The sequence below is a fragment of the Mastacembelus armatus genome, chromosome 5 (genome assembly GCF_900324485.2).
Source record: "Mastacembelus armatus chromosome 5, fMasArm1.2, whole genome shotgun sequence".
Lineage (NCBI taxonomy): Eukaryota > Metazoa > Chordata > Actinopteri > Synbranchiformes > Mastacembelidae > Mastacembelus > Mastacembelus armatus.
In genome coordinates, this window is record NC_046637.1 from 25,219,620 (window position 1) to 25,237,275 (window position 17,656).

At 40.5% G+C, this 17,656-nt stretch overlaps 4 protein-coding genes and 2 non-coding genes across 6 annotated transcripts; 4 read left to right on the forward strand and 2 right to left on the reverse strand.

Annotated features, from left to right (window-relative positions):
* Window positions 1-1,314: 1,314 nt before the first annotated feature.
* LOC113130741 (zinc finger protein 497-like) lies at window positions 1,315-4,876 on the reverse strand. Its single transcript, XM_026307574.2, has 2 exons — window positions 4,560-4,876; window positions 1,315-3,895 (listed from the first exon to the last, which is right to left on the reverse strand). The coding sequence occupies exons 1-2, from the start codon at window positions 4,738-4,740 to the stop codon at window positions 2,976-2,978; spliced, it is 1,101 nt and encodes a 366-aa protein (XP_026163359.1). The 5' UTR covers window positions 4,741-4,876; the 3' UTR covers window positions 1,315-2,975.
* A 2,267-nt stretch (window positions 4,877-7,143) lies between these two features.
* On the forward strand, window positions 7,144-12,316 carry gnl3 (G protein nucleolar 3). The gene is made up of 15 exons (XM_026307573.2): window positions 7,144-7,255; window positions 7,444-7,502; window positions 7,594-7,734; window positions 7,830-7,943; window positions 8,030-8,110; window positions 8,210-8,345; window positions 8,476-8,579; window positions 9,407-9,557; window positions 9,776-9,863; window positions 10,063-10,240; window positions 10,334-10,476; window positions 10,699-10,835; window positions 11,223-11,371; window positions 11,609-11,675; window positions 11,772-12,316. The coding sequence occupies exons 1-15, from the start codon at window positions 7,243-7,245 to the stop codon at window positions 11,870-11,872; spliced, it is 1,662 nt and encodes a 553-aa protein (XP_026163358.1). The 5' UTR covers window positions 7,144-7,242; the 3' UTR covers window positions 11,873-12,316.
* Window positions 9,140-9,271, forward strand: LOC113131090 (small nucleolar RNA SNORA47). Its single transcript, XR_003295758.1, has one exon. It is a non-coding gene; the product is annotated as a small nucleolar RNA SNORA47 (small nucleolar RNA).
* Window positions 10,525-10,598, forward strand: LOC113131088 (small nucleolar RNA SNORD19). Its single transcript, XR_003295756.1, has one exon. It is a non-coding gene; the product is annotated as a small nucleolar RNA SNORD19 (small nucleolar RNA).
* A 174-nt stretch (window positions 12,317-12,490) lies between the features above and the next one.
* Window positions 12,491-16,006, reverse strand: glt8d1 (glycosyltransferase 8 domain containing 1). Its single transcript, XM_026305937.1, has 9 exons — window positions 15,672-16,006; window positions 15,357-15,455; window positions 15,041-15,251; window positions 14,753-14,870; window positions 14,573-14,657; window positions 14,331-14,443; window positions 14,039-14,205; window positions 13,785-13,897; window positions 12,491-13,685 (listed from the first exon to the last, which is right to left on the reverse strand). Exons 1-9 carry the CDS (start codon window positions 15,685-15,687, stop codon window positions 13,501-13,503), a joined length of 1,107 nt encoding a protein of 368 aa, XP_026161722.1. The 5' UTR covers window positions 15,688-16,006; the 3' UTR covers window positions 12,491-13,500.
* Window positions 16,007-16,329: 323 nt separating this feature from the next.
* Window positions 16,330-17,623, forward strand: spcs1 (signal peptidase complex subunit 1). Its single transcript, XM_026305938.1, has 4 exons — window positions 16,330-16,486; window positions 16,872-16,931; window positions 17,028-17,114; window positions 17,325-17,623. The coding sequence occupies exons 1-4, from the start codon at window positions 16,451-16,453 to the stop codon at window positions 17,448-17,450; spliced, it is 309 nt and encodes a 102-aa protein (XP_026161723.1). The 5' UTR covers window positions 16,330-16,450; the 3' UTR covers window positions 17,451-17,623.
* Window positions 17,624-17,656: the final 33 nt, after the last annotated feature.

The following is a 17,656-nucleotide window of genomic DNA, read 5'->3' on the forward strand; positions in this document are numbered from 1 at the left end:
GAACGTACAGTCTTTGCCATGAACCACCACATAGGGCCTTGGTCATCCAGGATGATAAACATAATAATTTAAGGACATCTGCCCAAAATAGGTATTTGTCCAGATAGAAACTGTGTAGTGTTTTCTACCATTGTGATGGCAAACAAATGGCTTTAATTGAGGTATCATTTCATGATCACGTTTTGCCACAATTTAATGAATGGAACAAAACATCTCTAAAATCCTTGGTGATAACTTTAAATATGACAGCAAGCAGTACGTTTAATGAAATTGTCTAACACATGCACTTGTTACAAGCTTGTTTATTGGCAGCGACACTCATGAAAAAAAAACTGAAATGGAAAGCACCCCACCAGGTGTTGTTAACAGGTTACTACAAAATACAACACTGGATGGATCCTTGTCTATGAACAAATCATTTTGTGCATATTGCCACTTTTGGATAGAATAACAAGGCCTTATTATGGATCAGAGTAGGGCTTATAGTTCAAACTGCATTACCACTAATAGCATTAATAATAACTCCATAGTATTTAAGTGTGCAGGTAAGCCATGATAGTGTGACAGTGAGCCAACATGCATGATACCATCAATTTTTAGGTTTTATACCTGCGCTTGTGCCGTTGCATTTCAAAGTATCTTCTTCTAAAAGGTCTCAAGTATTTATGAGGTGATAAAAATTTTGTTGATATTCCACTGAAATTACTTAAAATAGATAAAGAGCAATACAGGGAATATTTTGCTTAGAAAATACTGTCTGATTAAATTTCTCCTAAACAAGTATGCTAAATCTTATCTTAAATCTTATATTATGTGAAAAGGAAAAAATGTGGTAATGATATATGGTGAACTGAACAACCTCCTTGCTTAATGAACTGTTACCTTGCCAAACATGGCTGCAACTAATGACTTTAATTGGCTATGTGCCTGCTGAATCACAGTAGCAGTCACAGCTTACAGGGAAACTTGAATGCAAAGTATTGTTGATGTTATTAGTGACTCCTGAAAAGTAAGAGGAGAGACATGTCTATTCTTAGTTTTTGGTTGCTATTACAACTCATCTCTAATAAAACAAATCTGATTTGAACATTTTATCTTAATTCTGAAAAAGGCTCATTTTAAATTTCCAGTTAAGTCAGAACTGATTTTCTAATGACCTTTGTGAGAGATCCAGATCCATTACAGCAAACACCAAGGCCACCACTAAGCTGAGGTACCATCTATACAAATAAGCACAGGTAGATTGCAATGATTTCATAGTGGATTCTAATAGTTATCTTTTTTTTTTTAAACACATAATACAACACATAGAAATTGATACTCAGTTACTACTTTATTAAAAAATAACATTTAATACGCAATGATACAACACTACAATAGTCTGTGTGTGCAGGGGGAGCTAAAGGTGTCCCAGAGAAGACTGTGAGTGAAGGGCTGCTGGTCAGCTGTGAGGACGTGCTGTCGTCTCATGCTGCATTCATCACAAATAGAGGGTTAACCTGGGCAGGACATGGCATCCACACCTCAGACACGCTCTTAAGGTATATTTTATTTAGTTCATCTTTTTGCAGTATATTCAGATGCCAATTTCATTTTTGTGTTTATTTCCACAAGCAGGGACAGAATCACTGGGAAAACTCACAAACCCTGAGTTTCTGACTTTCATGATAGCTGTTTTAAGTCAGATGTTATTATTTCTGCTATTCCCTTAATGTTATGAATGCAGCATTAGTCCTGAGAGGAGAAAGATAACTAGGCTAGGGTTTACTGTCCAGGGGAGGAAGTCCACATGATCCCATGATAAACCAGCTATCTCTTCTGAAAATCAACCACGTCTGAGGCCGCTCGGCAATATGCCTTGCATGTGAACGACTGCTCTGCTGGAAACATAAGTGGACACAATACTTTGCAGACCGAGACCCCCTTAAAACCACAGATACGTTCAGCTAATACTGTACGGCCCTACTTTAGAGTGGATTTCTGCATCGTCTTGGACAGATGCCATAGTGCATGTCATAAGAAAAACAAGACACCACAAAATTCCTAAATGCATGGTAGGTTGAGATTAGTGGTATTTTACAGAATATCACATTATTTCACAAAATAGTGGAGCAGTCTCACAACAGATTTGACCATACTTCGATGGACAACATGAAGTACTGACAATGTGAGATGGCAGTATTTAGCTCTGCAGCAATGTAACAGCACTGACAAGAAAAATATGAAAAAAAAAAAAAAAAAAAAAATGGATGTAAGTGCCAGTTCAGACTCGTCCTTGTTAAATCAGTCAAGTCAATAGTTTACAAGGGCATTGCATTAGCTTTTTGTTTAAATAATGTGTATTTTTTTAATTGCTACATAAAAACACAAATAACTATTGGCAGTAGACTAAGCCAGATAACACACAGGTTTTGTTTATCTGACCATCAATTGGTAGTTAACTGAGAAAATGGAGAGACTTTCATGCATATACTGACTTCATTCCTAAAATAATGCTTATGAGACAAGTCTGAAGATTTTACACTCAAGTGTGAACTTTTGGCTTTGAATTAACTGGCTGATAACAAGCTGTGACTGTGCTGGACATTGTTGCATTTCTTAATGCATCTCAGTTTCAAGGCATGTGTGGAAGACTTCATCATGCTAATTATATCACTAAGGAAAGGCTAGATTAATCAGAAAAGCTAGCTAATAACTCAAATTGTGCCATAGAGCTTTAATGCTCCGTGACAAGTACAAAATTAAGTAAATGACATACTAAATTGGCTAATACAAATTCTAGGGTGTGGATAAGCATTAGGTTAGATTTAAAAAAAAAAAAAAAAAGGAAAACTCTAGGAGTTGCCAAATCCCTAGTTCTTGGAAAACAGGAAGAAAAAAGCCTTGTATTAATGGCAGCGATTATAGCTTTTTGTAGAAAAGTTTCCCACATCAATATGATTCACAAACTGGGTTGTTTAACAACAGACTTGGCATCATTGCCCTGAGAAGTACGTTCCCTCGCGGCTATGGGTCTGGAGATGCCTTTTGATTTTGTCGGAGCGGCTGAAGCACTTGCCACACACAGGGCAACTGTATGGCTTCTCCCCCGTATGGATCCTCATGTGAACCTTCAGGTGAGCCATCTGTGTGAAGCCCTTTCCACAAATCTGGCAGCGGAAAGGTTTTTCTCCTGTGTGGCTACGCTGGTGCTCCTGCAGTCTGCCAGAAGAGCTGCAGCATTTCCCACATACACCACAACGGTAAGGCTTTTCCCGCGTGTGCACTTGTACATGCACATGCAAGTGGCCAATATGACTGAACGCCTCACCACAAACCTTGCAGCAGAAAGACGACATGTGGCCTTGTATGGGGGATTTTTGATGAGGGCAGTCCACGGTATTGGCTCCTTGGTTGCGCATGTGTGATGTCTGCCCTCTGTTAGCTCCAGTTCCAGTTCCCTTAGCACCCGCCATCTGTCCTCCATTCTCAACCCCAATAATGTCAATGTTGTTCTCATTTGAGCAGTTTGGGTTGACTGGAGCAAGAGGTTGGGCACCACTATTGGAGGAAGTAGAGCTTCGATGTCCTCCTCCACTCTCTGCCTTCACGTGCCTCGAGCAGCCTCGAGATCCAGAATCCCTCTCCCTGTTCTCCACACCTTGATTCTGAGGGAGGCTGGATGTATGGGGGCCGTCCTGGGGATATTCATTTCCGACACGCGGAGGAGTAAACATGTTCTCTGGTGTGCTACAAGAACCATGGCCACGAAGCTGATCATCTCCTTGGCTGGCCCGGAGATCTCTTTTATCCTTAATCTGTATAGGAATGCGCTCTTCGTGCCCCATGCTTGGACTCCACTCACGCCGTGGATGCTCACCATCCTCCTCATCCAACAGCGCCATGGAGGGACGATCTGAGAACAGGAGGAAGACACTTAACTGAAAATGTTATGTACACTGCAGCAAACACAAAGTGCCATATGGGTTTTCTTGGACATTGCAGATTATTGATGATTGTTTTTAGATATCCAAATAAACTTAGTCCTCAGCTGTGATGAAACACTAGATGAACCAGGGGTGTTTTCTGCAAACCCAGACAACTTTTCCCACCAAACAAGCAAAGAGATGAACTCATCAAGATGGAAACTAAAACTCACAGAAACTGTTTAATAGAAAATGTGGAAATAAACAAACAACATGTGCTCGTTTTGTCTGTGTCCACTGCTTTACTGTGTTAGCACGCACACAAACATTTAGACCGAGCTAAATGCTCACACCGTCCGCCCAACCGAACTTAGTGCTAACCTGGATTCAGACTGGCCGGCTAACTGAGCTAAGTGCTAACCCGGGTTCAGACTAACCGAGCTAACGAACAAAGGCTGCTAACGTGCTAGCTGCTACACAGCAGCAGCAGCTAACGGCCAAAGTTGACTTGTCGATGTGCGGAGACATTATCCTGCGGCTGTCTTGTCCTGTTAATGTGACACGGGCCCCTTTCACCGCCTAATGCCGATCCACACACCGGCTAAGAGCACATACAGAGGCACAGCTGGGCCGCTAGCTTTGAGCCGAGCTAACCTGGCCATATTTCAATCCCAGCGTCTCGCAGCCTGCGTCTCAGATGGTCGTTCTCCCTCTCTCTGATCGCGATCTCCTCCTGATACTCCAAAATCGTGTCCTCGACAGACTTGTAAATCTCCTGCGCAGCAAGCATCAGTCGCTCCGTCAAAAACACGTTTAGAAACTGTAGTTTTGTCATTTTCTTGGGTTGCCCGGAGCTTTAGCTACCATCCAAAATGGACCAAAAAAAGATGCTCGACCCAATCACGTGACCTGGAGTCATTTCTTCTTCTTCTTCTTCTTCTTCGAGCTCATCTTTTCCTGGAGTCTGGCCCTGATTACAGACTCAGCTTCAGGCCCCCGAGCTGCAGAGGTGACTGGTTTAAGGTGAGGTAACACCACTACTGCTACTAGACAGAGGTAGATCAATATGTAGCCCACAGTAGTCTATGTTATAGGCAGCAAATTGCAATATAGTGTGTCAGTATATTCTGATTGTCATATGGATGCAAAATTCAGTTCACATCATCAGAATCAGAATCAGCTTTACTGGCCAAGGTTGTGCACACAAACAAGGAAATTGACTCGAGTTCACTCTTCTCTCTCTTTGTACAAGAATGAAAGTAAAGTTAAAGTTTTTAAAAACGGAAGATAGGAGGTTAAAAAAGAAGGAAAGCAAAAGAAAATATTTTTTTATATACAATGTATAGGATTTGTGAACTAGTGCAACATGAGTGCAGGGATTTAACTATAACTGTAAGTATAGCTTTGACAGTGGGGTGACACCTTATTGGAACAGCTGAGCAAACACAACACAGCAGACACCCCAGTTTAAACAACACTCATATTATTGCATAAAGTGCTCACCCCCCAAAGGCAAGATGAGCCATCGAGGTAATAAGTCCCAAATATAAACCCCACTATATAGTGGTGTGAAAAAGTGTTAGCCCTCTTCCTGATTTCTTATTTTTTTCCATGTTTGTCACACTTTGTTTCAGATCATTAAGCAAAATTAAATATTAGTCAAAGATAACACAAGTGAAAGTGCCCCCCCCCCGTTTAAAACATAACTTAACTGTGGTTTATCACACCTGAGTTCAATTCCTCTAGCCACACCCAGGCCTGATTACTGCCACACCTGTTCGCTATCAAGAAATCACTTAAATGGGACCTACCTGACAAAGTGAAGTAAATCAAAAGATCCTCAAAAGCTAAACATCATGCTGAGATCCAAAGAGATTTAGAGACAAATGAGAAAGAAAGTAATTGAGATCTATCAGTCTGGAAAAGGTTATAAAGCCATTTCTAAAGCTTTGGGACTGTAGCAAACTACAGTGCGAGCCATTATCTACAAATGGTGAAAACATGGAACAGTGGAGAACCTTCCCAGGAGTCGCCGGACGACCAAAATTACCCCAAGAGTGCAGCGACGACTCATCCAAGAGGTCACAAAAGACCCCACAACAACATCCAGAAAACTGCAGGCCTCCCTTGCCTCAGTTAAGGTCACTGTTCATGACTCCACCATAAGAACGAGACGAAAATGGCGAAAATGGTCTGCATGGCAGAGTTCCAAGACGAAAACCACTGCTGAGCAAAAAGAACATAAAGGCTCATCTCAGTTTTGCCAGAAAACAGCTTGATGATCCCCAAGACTTTTGGGAAAATACTCTGTGGACTGACCAGACAAAAGTTGAGCTTTTTGGAAGGTGTGTGTCCCATTACGTCTGGTGTAAAAGTAACACTGCATTTCAGAAAATCATCATCATACCAACAGTAAAATATGGTGGTAGTAGTGTGATGGTCAAAATTCCTCCACAGGGCTGTAACAGACTCATTGCAAGTTATTGCAAATTCTTGATTGCAGTTGTTGCTGCTAAGGGTGGCCCAACCAGTTATTGGGTTTAGGGGGCAAACACTTTTTCACACAGGGCCATGTAGTTTTGGATTTTGTTTTCCCTTAATAATAAAAACCTTCATTTAAAAACTGCATGATGTGTTATCTTTGACTAATATTTAAATTTGTTTGATCTGAAACAAAGTGTGACCAAGGAAAATCAGGAAGGGGGCCAACACCTTTTCACACCACTGTAGCATCTACCTGCATGATACAGATGTCACGTGCAAATTATACATACTATATCTTGGACAACAACATTGTAGGATTTAAGAGTTTCAGATATGTCTTTATTGATAAAATTATAAGGAAATTGCAATAGTATCTCAGGTTCAGAGGCAAAGCAACAAATAACAAGTACCCAGTACCAAATATGCAACATCAAACCACTAAAGATATTTATTAGCAGTAGACCTACTATAGTCATCAGTAAAATATAAATATAGTAATAAACTACATAAAAGTCCTAACAATGTTGTTGAAGCTAGATCATTTTTATATACATTTTAAACAAATCATTGTATTATATCATTTTTTATGTGTTCACTTTACTACATGGGTAGTTTTTTTCTGCTCTGTTCTCTAAGCAATCATTCTTTTCTGAGAGATGTTAATTTAAAATGTCCAGGACGCTTCCTTTCACCACAGATCAGATCATGCGTTAAAGCCACTGCTCCTCCGGCGCAGCAGGGGGCGCAGCAGGAACTGCGCATTGGGAGAAGCGGAAGTGACAAACCATCAAACTTGAGCACTCCTCCACGTGTGAGAGCGTTTCAGTCACATTGGCAGGTCCGCAGCTCCAACATGAAACGACCGAGTAAGTGAACACAGATAGAAATATGTGCGCTAAAAAAAGAAAAACTTTTTAAGTCTGTTGCTCGTTTAGTCCATTTAGCTGATAAGCTAATGGGGCTAATTGCTAACAGCACTGTTGATCTATTTTAGCTTCGTCTTTAGCTACTTCATTCTTTAACGGAGCTTTGTTGTTTTTTTTCTTCTCTTTAGAGTTAAGGAAAGCAAGTAAGCGTTTGTCCTGTGCCAAACGCTATAAAATACAAAAGAAGGTAAGATGACTTAAAGATAAACGTCCTGTGGTTATGTACGATGAGGCCTCATCATATTTCTAACCTGGTGGAATAATTTGAACCTATGTAGGTCCGGGAGCACAACAAGAAGCTGAGGAAAGAAGCGAAGAAGAAAGGAGTGAGCAAACGGGTGAAGAAGGATCCAGGGGTGCCCAGCAGTGCTCCCTTCAAAGAGGAGGTCCTCAGGGAGGCAGAGCAGAGGAGGCTACAGGTTGGCAACTCCTCTCAAGTGCGAACTGGGCTGTGCTGTTAGCTGTTAGCAACTTAGCTGGTACAGTATTTTTAAAGACAATTATTATTTCATAGATCGAAGAGGAGAAGGAAAAAAAGAGACAAGCTAAAAAGGAGGAGCGAGCACAGAAGAGGAAGAAGGAGGTTGCAAGTAAAGAAACAGAACCTGAAGCCAAGAAGGCTCGACAGGTACAATACTACAAACATTACAGTCAACTGTGAAATCACATTGTAATGTCTTTTCTGCTGACTGACTTAATTTTTTATTTATGCAGGATGAGAATAAAAAGCATTCAGAGAAACGGACAGCCCCAGACAAGAGCTCAAAACGCTTCCTTTGCTCTGAATTAAACAAGGTACAACAACCTAGGCCAAGTCAGCGTCGACTCTAGAGGCATTTCTTTATCGCTCTTTAGACGTTCAGCTCTTAACACTCACTGATTACCTCTCAACAGGTAATTGATGCTTCTGATGTAGTAATAGAAGTCCTCGACGCTCGTGATCCGCTGGGGTACAGGTGTCCACAGCTGGAGGAGGCTGTGCTGCAGAGGGACGGCAACAAGAAACTGCTGTTGGTTTTAAATAAAATAGGTGAATGGACATGAGATGCTGTAATATGTATATTGAGGTGCATGCACACTGTGGTTTGCTTTGAATTTGAATGCCCAACAGATTGTTCCCAACTCAAGTTGTGTGCATTGTGTTGGACTTTGTGTTGCAGATCTGGTCCCAAAGGAAAATGTGGAGAAGTGGATACGGTGTTTACAACGGGAGTTTCCTGTGGTGGCGTTCAAAGCATCAGTACAGATCCAGGACAAAACAGTGGTATGAGGTGCATTTTGTCATGAAAAAGAAATATTTAGACTTGCACAAAGTAATGATTTATATTTTTGCTAATCAAATTAGTATTCACCAGGCTTCTGATCCGTGTTGAGAGTATTACTTGTTCTTCATTCATGTAGTTTAGTTGAGTGAATTCATTTTAATTTAAAGGAGCGAGAAGTCAAATATAAATAGCTAAACTCTGACTTTTCATGAGCCATCTGTCTGAAAATGGCTGAGATAACCAGTTGTCTTCTTGCAACAATTTCACAGAATAGACAAGTTCAATTTGCTTGATGTTAATACTGTACAGTGGGTACGGAAAGTATTCAGACCCCTTTAAATTTTTTTTAAAATTTTTTTATTTCAGTTTTTCTTTTTTAATAAATTTGCAAAAATTTCTACATTTCTGTTTTTTTCTGTCAAGATGGGGTGCTGAGTGTACATTGAGAAATAAAATGAACTTTTTTGATTTTGGCAAATGGCTGCAATGACACAAAGAGTGAAAAATTTAAAGGGGTCTGAATACTTTCCGTACCCACTGTATCTACTTCATTGTTGTATGGAGGACTGAGAAGGTTACGCAGCTTGTGTTGTGCTGTTCTAACTGGTTAAAACCTCCAAGAGTAACAGACAAACCACAGAATTAGGTGGCTCTGTCACAAACAGAGCTGATGTGTGTTTGTGAACAAAACTGTTTTCTAAAATAGTTCCCACATACCTTTTCACGCTGTCATTAGTTTTAATTATAACAGGGTGTTGCTGCTACTTCAGATCTAAAAAGGAGAATAATAAATAATTTATTGTGCTCTGTTGTGTTTTTTCATCAGCAAGCCAAGAAGAGGAGAATAGTTGCCTCTAATGAAGTTCTGGACAGATCCAGAGGAGCAGCCTGCTTTGGAAACACCGGTCTTACTGAACTCCTCATGAGTTTTGCTGCTAAGAGACAGAATGAAGCCTCACTCCGAGTGGGCGTAGTTGGTAAGCACAGTCTTTTTCTCCCCGTGTATAAAAGTACAAGTCTTCGCTTTTTGATGGTGACATTCTTTGGCCTTTTATTATTTATTATTACAGCTTCTAAACCTTTACTGTCTTATGCGCTTTGTGGTATAGATGCATTCTGTCTGTTTTGGTTTCTTTAACTTTATTTGAAACAGTGTGAATCTTCAACCTTGACACTTGTCTTATTTTACCCACAGGATTTCCTAATGTGGGGAAGAGCAGTCTCATCAACAGTATGAAGGGGATTCTGGCCTGCAATGCCGGTGTCAAGAGAGGCATCACAAAGTAAGTGATAGTCAAACATAAAAAGAGTAGCTGAACACTTATACTGCAGTGTTTTCTCTAGGATCTGAATCACATTGCATATTCAGCATAATTTCCTGTGAGAACTTGGAATCACTGTGTGCATTGATGATTGGGTTTTGGTATACAATGTGAATATTAGTCCGTTATCGTAGGTTAAAACTTCTGCCTCCCTCCACAGGTGCATGCAGGAGGTGCACATCTCAAAGACTGTAAAGCTAATAGACAGCCCAGGAGTTGTGGCGTCACCCTCCAACCCTCCAGCCTCTTTGGTTCTAAGGAGCCTGCAGGTGGAGGAGGGCCAGGAGAGTGTGCTGGAGGCCGTCAGGACTCTGCTCAAACAGTGTGACAAGGCCCAGGTAGGAAGAGGTGGCATCACAGGAAACGTGTCATGTAATGTGGTGGTAAGAGAGGAGTGTTTTTCTTCAGGTCTTCTGTTCTCATTGTTTCAGATCATGCTCCAGTACAATGTCCCAGACTTCAGAAACTCACTGGAGTTTTTAACCATGTTTGCTAAAAAACGAGGTTTTCTGCAGAAGGGTGGAGTCCCTAACACTGAGCAGGCAGCTGTCACTTTCCTTGCTGACTGGACAGGGTGAGTGTATTTGGTTGAAAAAGGTTGGGAGGCTGCAGAGTATTGGTGTGGAAATGAGGACAAAGTGCAATTCTGGATTTCTTTATGAAGACTTCTAATCCAACTCTGATCCAAACACTGAGCCTGCACCCCTGTGAATCATGTGTGCTTGTGTTTATTAGCATAGGGACTGCTGACGATTGAGATGCTGAAGTCTGTGTCACTGGTTTGGTGTTTTCTCAGAGCAAAGTTGAGCTACCACTGTAAAATACCAGAGAAACACAGTCTCCCTGCCTACCTTTCTGATATCACGGTGGCTGAGATGCAGAAAGGCTGGGATCTAAACAACCTGACAACGGGCAATGAGGAAACTCTGAAAGGTACGGTTGATTAATTTGATTCCTTAAATAGAAAATTCAGTGGAGCCAATATTGTTTATAGGCTTTTGTGATTAGAGTATCATAGATTTTGAGTCAGTGATTATACATGTTTTTGTGATGTTAAGCATATATAGGTTTTTCAGGAAATGTTTGTTTCAATACATGTTGTCACTACTTTAATCCTTTCTTTCTGATTGGAATACTTTATTTTGATGTACTGCTGCACTTTTACTTGATTCTTTTAGTTGTCATTGCCCTGAAATATTGTATTGCTGATGTTCAGTAAGCTGTATTGACCAAGTTTCTTCATGTAGAAAAAGAGCAGCATGCCTGGCCTCTTGGGGCCACAGGTGCACAGTAGAATAAATAGAACTTTTGCTTTTCTAGGTGTTAAATTCCCAAACCTGGCCAGCAGTATAAACTTCATCTCCAAGGGCCCAACTGTAGGCCTGCTGAGTGTCGGGGACATCCCTGAAGAGCGACCTGGTGCAGTCACCACAGAGGGAAAAGAAGTGTGTGTAAATGAGAATGATGAGGTAACTGTAGATGCAGATTTAACTGGGTTTTTGGAGAACTTTCAGACAACACAGCAGCTTCATATCATGCTTAGCAGTCTGGTCTCACGGAAATGAGGACACCAATGCAAGTCTTGATTGTTTATGAAGACTTCTAATCCAACTCTGATCCTGCTGGCTAGACCTGCTTGTACCAATATCGCTGGCTGACTTGAACATTGTTGGAATTTTAAGTTGTAACATTTGCTCCTCTTGCAGTCTGAACAAAACGAGGAAGCAAAAGAAATAGAAGAAGAACAGAAGACAAAAGCTTCATCTCTCACAAGTAAATTAAATTTTAGAATTATTCTTTTCATTTTTATATTAGTTAAACATACTTAGATTAGATTAGATCATTTTTAACTCATCTCCATCTTTGCAGAAAAGCCTGGCAGGGTGCAGTTCCAGACCATCCCTGTTGACATTAGCTTCTCTACAGCTGCAACAGATGACGCCTATGACTTCAACACAGATTTTAAATGAGTATTGACGTTGCTTCTCAGCTGGCGTCTGTTTTCAACAAACAGTATGTGACAGTGCAGGTATGGCAAACAGTCACTGTCTGGATGCCTTTGACCCTCTCTGCCTGTCCTACTGATTAAAGACTAGACTTAGAGCTAGTCGTTGGTTGTGTGAGTCCTTCCCTCACTGTTAAAACGTGGAAAAACGGGACTGTTCTTCAGATGAGGATGACACTTTAACCCCCACACCACATTTATCAGCTGATGACGTTTTTCACTTTGGTTTGGAGCGACCCCTTCCCAAGAAATGGACTCATATTTGTTAAGTGGTTGTGTATTCACTAAATTCGTCTCCCAGATGTTTTCTGTAAAACATCAGCGGTCATTTGTAATAACTTGTGTTCATGCAGAATGCTGTACATAGACAACTTACTATAAATGTAATAAACTCTCTACAAACTTTAAATGTCTTTGTTCGTCCACTGAGCTTCTAAGGGTATTTTTATAAAACCATGAATATACACTAGAGTTTTACACTGAGCTTTGCTTGTGAATCTTATTTAAAATTTCTTTTCAGTCTTGAAAATTCCAAAATTGTGTAAAAAAGCAATACAAAAAATTGGAAAACAAATGGACAAAATTTAAATGATAAAATTGTAAGCTTTATTTGAAATACTATGCCAAAGATGACATATTTACACCAGCAAGATGAATACTTTTACGATGTGTATAAAAATCCCAACAATGAAGGGATAAAAGCACAAGGAATTTTGTGCAAACGATTTGTTCTTCAGAGGTGCAGGTTCCTTACTAGTCCATTTACGAAGCCATTAAAACCTGCACAGTTCAGAATGATATTGACTTAGTGTTGATTCATGGCATAGTTACTGATAGCTGGGGCACCATTAACCTGACTGATTAACTTGAGTTGAACTGGATTTACGTTTGTGTAATGCTTTTGTTGAGAAAAACATGGGCCTGATAATTAATCTTATGTGCAAAGAAGCATGACAAAGCCTTCTACTTTTCCACAGGAAGAACTTGAGGTAACAGCATGAGGCATCTCAAGGGCTAATACGATTACAATAGAGTCTAAAGTTATAACTGAAGGGACTGTGTTCGAAACGGTTACAATCTGTGGGGCCAACTGTGCTACACCATTATAGCTGAGGTAACTGAATAAACTCATTTAGTGTGCAAATAAACTAAATGAGTAAATGTTTTAGCTGCTTGTAAACAAACAACCAAAAAAAGATGTCACCGATTTCCTTGAAAATGAGGTCTATGTTGGTTATATGTATGTTAGTGATCTTGACAGTTGACACAAGGTGTCTCATTAACACTGACTGGGTCCAATGCATCAGTCATTCCTTTTTAATGCAACGTCTCTCCAATCATATATAGTGTAGGAAAGTCTCCACAGTCTGTCTTCAGCAAAACAGTTTCAGAAATTTTTGAAAAATTTGAGTACTAAAGAAATGGTCAATTGTGTGTGTCCACAGGTGTACCTGGTCGGAGGATGGCAGAACTCAAATGCAGTGGTGGCAAGTGAAAAGGCGTTACTGAATTCCTGAGATACCACGAGGCGCGGTCCTGCTGTGACAGGGCTGGTTTGAATGGTCGAAAGGTTCCTGAAATCCAGTTAGCAGTTTAGTTGTTCCCTGTGTGTCTCCGCATAGGATTAAATTTTCCTGTGGGGTCTGGAATAAACCACTTGTCCCACACATTGGAAAAAGAAGATGTTCTCCCCCAGGGCTTATAGTGTCCATTCCAGTGGAGGAGTTTGGCAACTTTTACAAACTGGGGGGAATAGCGGTTTCCAGCTCCTGTAGTTCCTACAAAACACGTTTTTTCATATTTTATGGTTTATGTTCATGTAGTACTGCTTATTGTATTTTAACTGAAAACAAAAATCAGTCAACACCTTAACTTACCAAGGTGCCTGACGTGCCACATGGGGTCAATGGTGGAGTGACGTTTGTAGAAAACAATAAGAAGTGGGGGGGTAGTGATGCTCTCTGCCAGAGTTTTACTGTACAGATCTTGCCTGGTGAAACAAAACAAATCAACTTAGTTTCCATGAATCACAATTTTAAATTACATTATGCAGGAACCGATCTTAATTTTTTCCTCCAGTTGTGTCATTTTAGTAGAAAAGACGTCCCATATCCATCTGTCTTTAACTCACTGTGCGTTGAGCTCCATCCAGTGCTCCAGCTGCTGGGTGATGTTTTGGTTCTTCCACTCTGTCAGGTTAGCGATGATGACTCCGGGGTTGAAGGAGCACGTGTTGGCCCTCATCCCCAACTTCTTGATAGCCTCCTTCTTGAAGTCCAGGAAGCCCATATAGTTATTCTATTGAAAAAGAGTCCTTATGTACTTAAGTTTCACCATATTTTATGAGAAATGTTCCACATCCAGATTCTCTTACATTTATTTTACACATCTGAAAACAGTCAGCTCAGACTAAAGATGCCCACCTGGTTCCCAGCCCCTCGAATGATGCCCTTAGAGGATGCTGAATCACAGTCATCTGAAAAGGCAGCTGCATGTCCTGGTTTGAGGGTGGTGTCAAAAAGCTCCTGAATGTCCCCTGTGATCCAACAGAAAAAGGACAAACCTTATTCATTAAATCCTTCCTAAAGCAACTTTCTTTTACTGTTATAACCTGTGTTTTTTGAGAGTTATAGTAGAATTGTATTAAGTTCTGGTGGTGAATTACCTTGTACAATGACATCATCATCCAAATAAATGGCTTTCTCTGCCTCAGGTATGTATGCAGGCAGATAAAACCTGGCAAAGGTCAACTGAAAAACAGGCAATTAAAACATAGATTTAAACAGATGAACTACAGCACAAATATTTATTCTGAAACAGTGACAGCACATTCACATTCTCTCACCGGATTTGCAGCTTCTGGGGACTGAGGAGCTTTAGAGATCTTCCCATTGAGGAGCTCAGTCTTAAAAAGAACTATCTTGTATTTGATATTTTTTAGCTTTGTCTTACTCAGCCACACTCTGTTGGTAAAACAAAAAAATGTATTAAATATAAGACACACACACACACATATATATATATATATATATATATGTGTGTGTGTGTGTGTGTGTGTATATATATATATATATATATATATATGTGTGTGTGTGTGCAATGGTAGCAAAACAGACTTGCTTCACTGTCTTACTTTAGGTGATTGACTGTGTCATTGAAGGTCACAATGGTAAAGACGACATTGGCTTTACTGTTTTGGTAAACACTGTTCATAGCAGCAACCACAGCACCCAGTCTCTCCTCAGCAGCAGTGATGAGGACTGGGATCTCCTCTCCTTTCCTCACCGACTCTAGTCTGAGGTCTGGAGACAGCTCAGACTCGAATGGGAGAACCACACCTGCATCTGGATTGAGACACAAATTTCACATGTTGCTTCCACTGTACTCAGCGTGTCTTTACATTAGATAGGCAGACAGGAAGAGCAGCTGACACACCCCCAGCAACGTACCGGGATTCTCCTTGTGTAAAAAGTCACTGAATTTGAGGAGGTTTCGTTGAACTATGATCAGGAAGGCCACAGCCAGCAACACAAGGATGATCACGTTTACTGGAAGACACAATAACACAGGCTGACAGTCATGGCTGAAGCAGACAGTGATGCTGGAAAGAAATCAAAGTCGGTTTGACTCAGTGTTAGCTCAGCAGTTTCTATTTACCCGTGTTTTTATTGTTTCCATTATTTTCTATTGGCTCTGTTCTATCTAAACATATTCACATGCTTCATAGAAACAAACGAGTAACCACTTCATCCGACCTGCCTCACCTCTCCTCAGGGTCATGACAAAGGCTTCATCCGCCCCTCCACCACGTCTAATGCAAATCGAAAAACTAAAACAAGTAAAAATCTTAAAGCTGATCTGGAGCCCAGGATGAATTAGCCGACTGGCTAACGAGGACTGAGGATGAAATACTGCCGCACCGCTACGTGGCCACCGCACAAACACGCGACGAGACTGTCTGCAAACGAGTCGCTTTTAAGTTTGCGTTCATATGCTCACATTTAAAATCGGGTGGCGGAATAAACTCTTAACAAAAAAATTGCACAGGAAAAGTAATTTACGCTGAAGCCAAACTGCCACCTCAACATCCAGTTATTACCCTATTACAATTGCACGTAGTAATAGATGCCCATGCAATAGCCTGATTAAAAAAAACGCATTAGCTTACTGTTTCCAGTGTGTAGAAACAAACACTCATTAAACCGATTAATGATATGTTTTTATACGATTTCAAGGCTGGAGTTACAAAATAAAATTGGATGCTCAGAGTTTATTAGCTAAAAGTAGTTATACATATTGACAGGCGGTTATTAAGGCAAAGAAAGCGTTGCACAGATACAAAACACATTTACCGTAGCGGTAGCAGTGATTCGTCCAATCCCTATTGTTTATAAATCTGTGAACCTGCGCAGTGAGCAACAGTTAAGACACTTGGGAGTGTCCGGGTGGGTCTTTCGAAACAAGACGTAGCTTTTTGGAACCGGAACTAAAACTAACTCGCTTTGGACTCGCCTGCAGCAGGTTGATCATTCCAAGTGGAAATATGTTTTCTATATTCAAGTCCATTCCTACACATATGGTAAGGTGGAGTTAGTTTAAGAGCCGTGTGTTTCTTTCATGCTTTCGTATGAAGCTAACGCTCAGCTAGCAAACGTTAGCAGGTCGGTGCAGTGATGATAGTAACAGATGCTTCAGCTAACGGTGTAGTTAGTCCCATTCACAGGATCTTTTTACGGTTTAATGTTATATTTCTACGGTTCACCTAAGATATCAGTAGCTGTTTTTACGGGTGCCGTCGTTTTTTTTATTTTTTATTAATGCTTCTCTGATGGAACTGGACTGGGATGCGATGATGAATGTGCACAAATGAAGCCTCAGCTCATGCTTACCATAGGTTACAGTGTACTGGCTTATTTAGTGATGTTGTATTTATTAGGTCTGCTTCTATTGTCTGACTGTTGCAGGATTATAAAGGCCAGAAGCTGGCTGAACAGATTTTCCAAGGAATTATACTCATCTCAGCGGTAAGTTAACAAACCATGACAATTCAAGACATCCCACTAGCCTGTAGTTGTGGTTGTACCAGTAGGGAGGGTCACTGATATTTTTTTTCTTTTCAGATGATTGGATTTGTGTATGGTCTGATCATTGAACAGTTTGGGTGGACAGTGTACATAGTTTTGGCTGGTTTTGCTGTGTCCTGTGTGGTAAGTTTTCTGATTTGTATTATTGTTTATGTATGGGATATTAATGCATAGTGCCCCATAGATGATGTTTCTGTCACAGTATCAGTGTCTGTTAACACAAGACATCACCATAGATTTAGGAGAATTAGACACAATTCTTGCACATTGTTGCACTTTGTTAGGTATAAACAACCCCATTATAAGTTTTTCTGTTTCTGTCCTTGACTTTAGTTGACCCTGCCACCATGGCCTATGTATAGAAGGAATCCTCTGTCCTGGCAGCCAGCCTTACCAGAGACCAGCGGGGAGTCCAGCCAAAAACCTCAGGAAAGCCTCAAGAAGAAAAAGCACAAGTAACTCAGAACTATCGCTCTCTCTGGCTGTTTAATCTTTTTATAGCAGAAATTATTTTGAAGAGTGTCTGACAGTTCACATGTGAAGCATTTGGTAAAAAAAACTTTGTTACAGTGTTTATCATTCAATGATGAAATAAGTGTCAAAATAATAAACATCTAGTACTATGTTTGACAGACTGTTTTCATTTGTATTTAAAAAGGCAAATA

Coding starts and splice junctions, on each gene's coding strand:
- LOC113130741 (XM_026307574.2), bottom strand. CDS start 4,740: ATGACAAAACTACAGTTTCTAAACGTGTTTTTGACGGAGCGACTGATG. Junction 3,896..4,559: donor TGGGATTGAAATATGGCCAG/GTTAGCTCGGCT, acceptor TCCTGTTCTCAG/ATCGTCCCTCCATGGCGCTG.
- gnl3 (XM_026307573.2), top strand. Junction 10,241..10,333: donor AACAGTGTGACAAGGCCCAG/GTAGGAAGAGGT, acceptor TCATTGTTTCAG/ATCATGCTCCAGTACAATGT. Junction 10,477..10,698: donor TTCCTTGCTGACTGGACAGG/GTGAGTGTATTT, acceptor GTGTTTTCTCAG/AGCAAAGTTGAGCTACCACT.
- glt8d1 (XM_026305937.1), bottom strand. Junction 14,206..14,330: donor TTCGAGGGGCTGGGAACCAG/GTGGGCATCTTT, acceptor CTTTTTCAATAG/AATAACTATATGGGCTTCCT. Junction 13,686..13,784: donor GTGGCACGTCAGGCACCTTG/GTAAGTTAAGGT, acceptor CGTGTTTTGTAG/GAACTACAGGAGCTGGAAAC.
- spcs1 (XM_026305938.1), top strand. CDS start 16,451: ATGTTTTCTATATTCAAGTCCATTCCTACACATATG. Junction 16,932..17,027: donor GAATTATACTCATCTCAGCG/GTAAGTTAACAA, acceptor TTTTCTTTTCAG/ATGATTGGATTTGTGTATGG. Junction 17,115..17,324: donor GTTTTGCTGTGTCCTGTGTG/GTAAGTTTTCTG, acceptor CCTTGACTTTAG/TTGACCCTGCCACCATGGCC.